Source organism: Octodon degus, unplaced genomic scaffold (genome assembly GCF_000260255.1).
Source record: "Octodon degus isolate 3935 unplaced genomic scaffold, OctDeg1.0 scaffold00087, whole genome shotgun sequence".
Classification (NCBI taxonomy): Eukaryota; Metazoa; Chordata; class Mammalia; order Rodentia; family Octodontidae; genus Octodon; species Octodon degus.
Genome location: NW_004524663.1, coordinates 228,430 through 229,882, shown reverse-complemented (window position 1 = coordinate 229,882; position 1,453 = coordinate 228,430). Strand labels below are relative to the sequence as shown.

Below are 1,453 nucleotides of genomic sequence, written 5' to 3'. Positions count from 1 at the left end.
ACAGCCTCCCAAGAGCTGGGATTACAGGTGCAGGCCACCATACCCAGTCGCAATTGCCATCTCATCATGTCCTGGGGGCGGGGCCAGCACTGCTGGCCTGGGGATTGAATCTCCTTCTCCTGCACCTGCTTGCAGGTGCTTTAATCTGCTGAGCTACTTGGCCTGCCCTAAGATTAGTCTTTCTTAAGCCTGAAAGTCAAGCAGAAGTTAACTTTTTGTTTTGTCTTTTTCTTTTACAGAGAAGAAGAAGAAGAGATTGATGAAGCAGAATTGGAGAGACTGAAAGCAGAATTAGATGAAAAGAGACAAATGATTGCTAATGTTAAATGCAAGCCTTGGAAGATGGAGAAGAAAATTGAAGTTCTCAGGTATGCTGCCACTTTTCATATGCGTATATACTTCTTGTGATACTGCTTTCTCACATCCTTGCAGTACGGCCTTTGCTTTAGGATGATGCTATATATAGCAGGTATATAAAATACTCATTGTAATATACAATGTTCATAGCCATACACAGGTATATATTATACAGGTCTACATACCCATGTATGTATCTGTCTGTCCTCATAGCTACTAGAGAGACTGGGATGATAATTACAAGTCAGAAACAATTATGAACAAATTCATTCTGTTTTGGGTCTTGTAACCTCTGTGGTCAACTTAATCAATGACTCCTTAATTTGGAGTTTCCCCAGTTTGATATGCTCATTACTGCCTCTCTGAAAGAGATATTATATTTGAATCTTGTAAGCTTAGGTAGTTGCATACTCTTGCTTTTCTGCAGGGTCCTAGACTCAAATGATCTTTCCATGTGACAACTGTCATGGTAGCAGAGGAAAGATGCTAAGCCAAAGGAACAGGGCTCCATTAGGATTATGCCGATCGCTGATAACATATCAGTGGTGCAAACTGCTGAATGCAAAATTTCTAAGTGTCTTCTATGCAAAATCAAATGAGTATCCTTTGTGGGGGGACTAGAGCAGATTTGCCCCCTGAGAATCACATTGTATTTCCTTGCCTTAATTGCTGAGAGAGACAAGATGTGCAGGAGGGTGTGCGTCAGCGTTGATAACCATGTTTGTATCTCTCAGTTTTGTCATAAATACAATTTTTCCTCAAATAAGTTTTATAAACAGTGATGTTTCCAAAGCTATTTTCCTCCAATATTCCACTAATCGTGCTGCTAAAATGACAATATAGAATCATTGTCCCTTGTGATGAATGAACAGCTGAAACAGCTATTAAGATAATTCACTTTTCATTCTGGCTCTGCAAAGCTTGTGCATTATCTAAGGAAAGCATTTCAATTCCTGGAACCTAAGTTGTCTTGTATTCAAAATTAAATAAATGAGTGACTAAACCAAAGGAGTTACTCTAGCTCTAGCCTCTGTTCTGAGATCTAGCCATCAGTTGTAAAATTATTGCTTTTTTTTTTTTTTTTTTTTTTTTTTTT

The 1,453-nt window shown here is 38.7% G+C and overlaps 1 protein-coding gene across 1 annotated transcript in view; it reads left to right on the top strand.

Annotated features, from left to right (window-relative positions):
• The first annotated feature begins 241 nt into the window (after positions 1–241).
• Positions 242–1,453, top strand: part of Tmc1 (transmembrane channel like 1) — a 106,487-nt gene continuing 105,275 nt past the window's right edge. Inside the window, exon 1 of the mRNA XM_023721928.1 lies at positions 242–368. Coding sequence (XP_023577696.1) covers positions 310–368 — 59 coding nt within the window. The 5' untranslated portion in view covers positions 242–309. The remainder of the gene's footprint in view (positions 369–1,453) is intronic.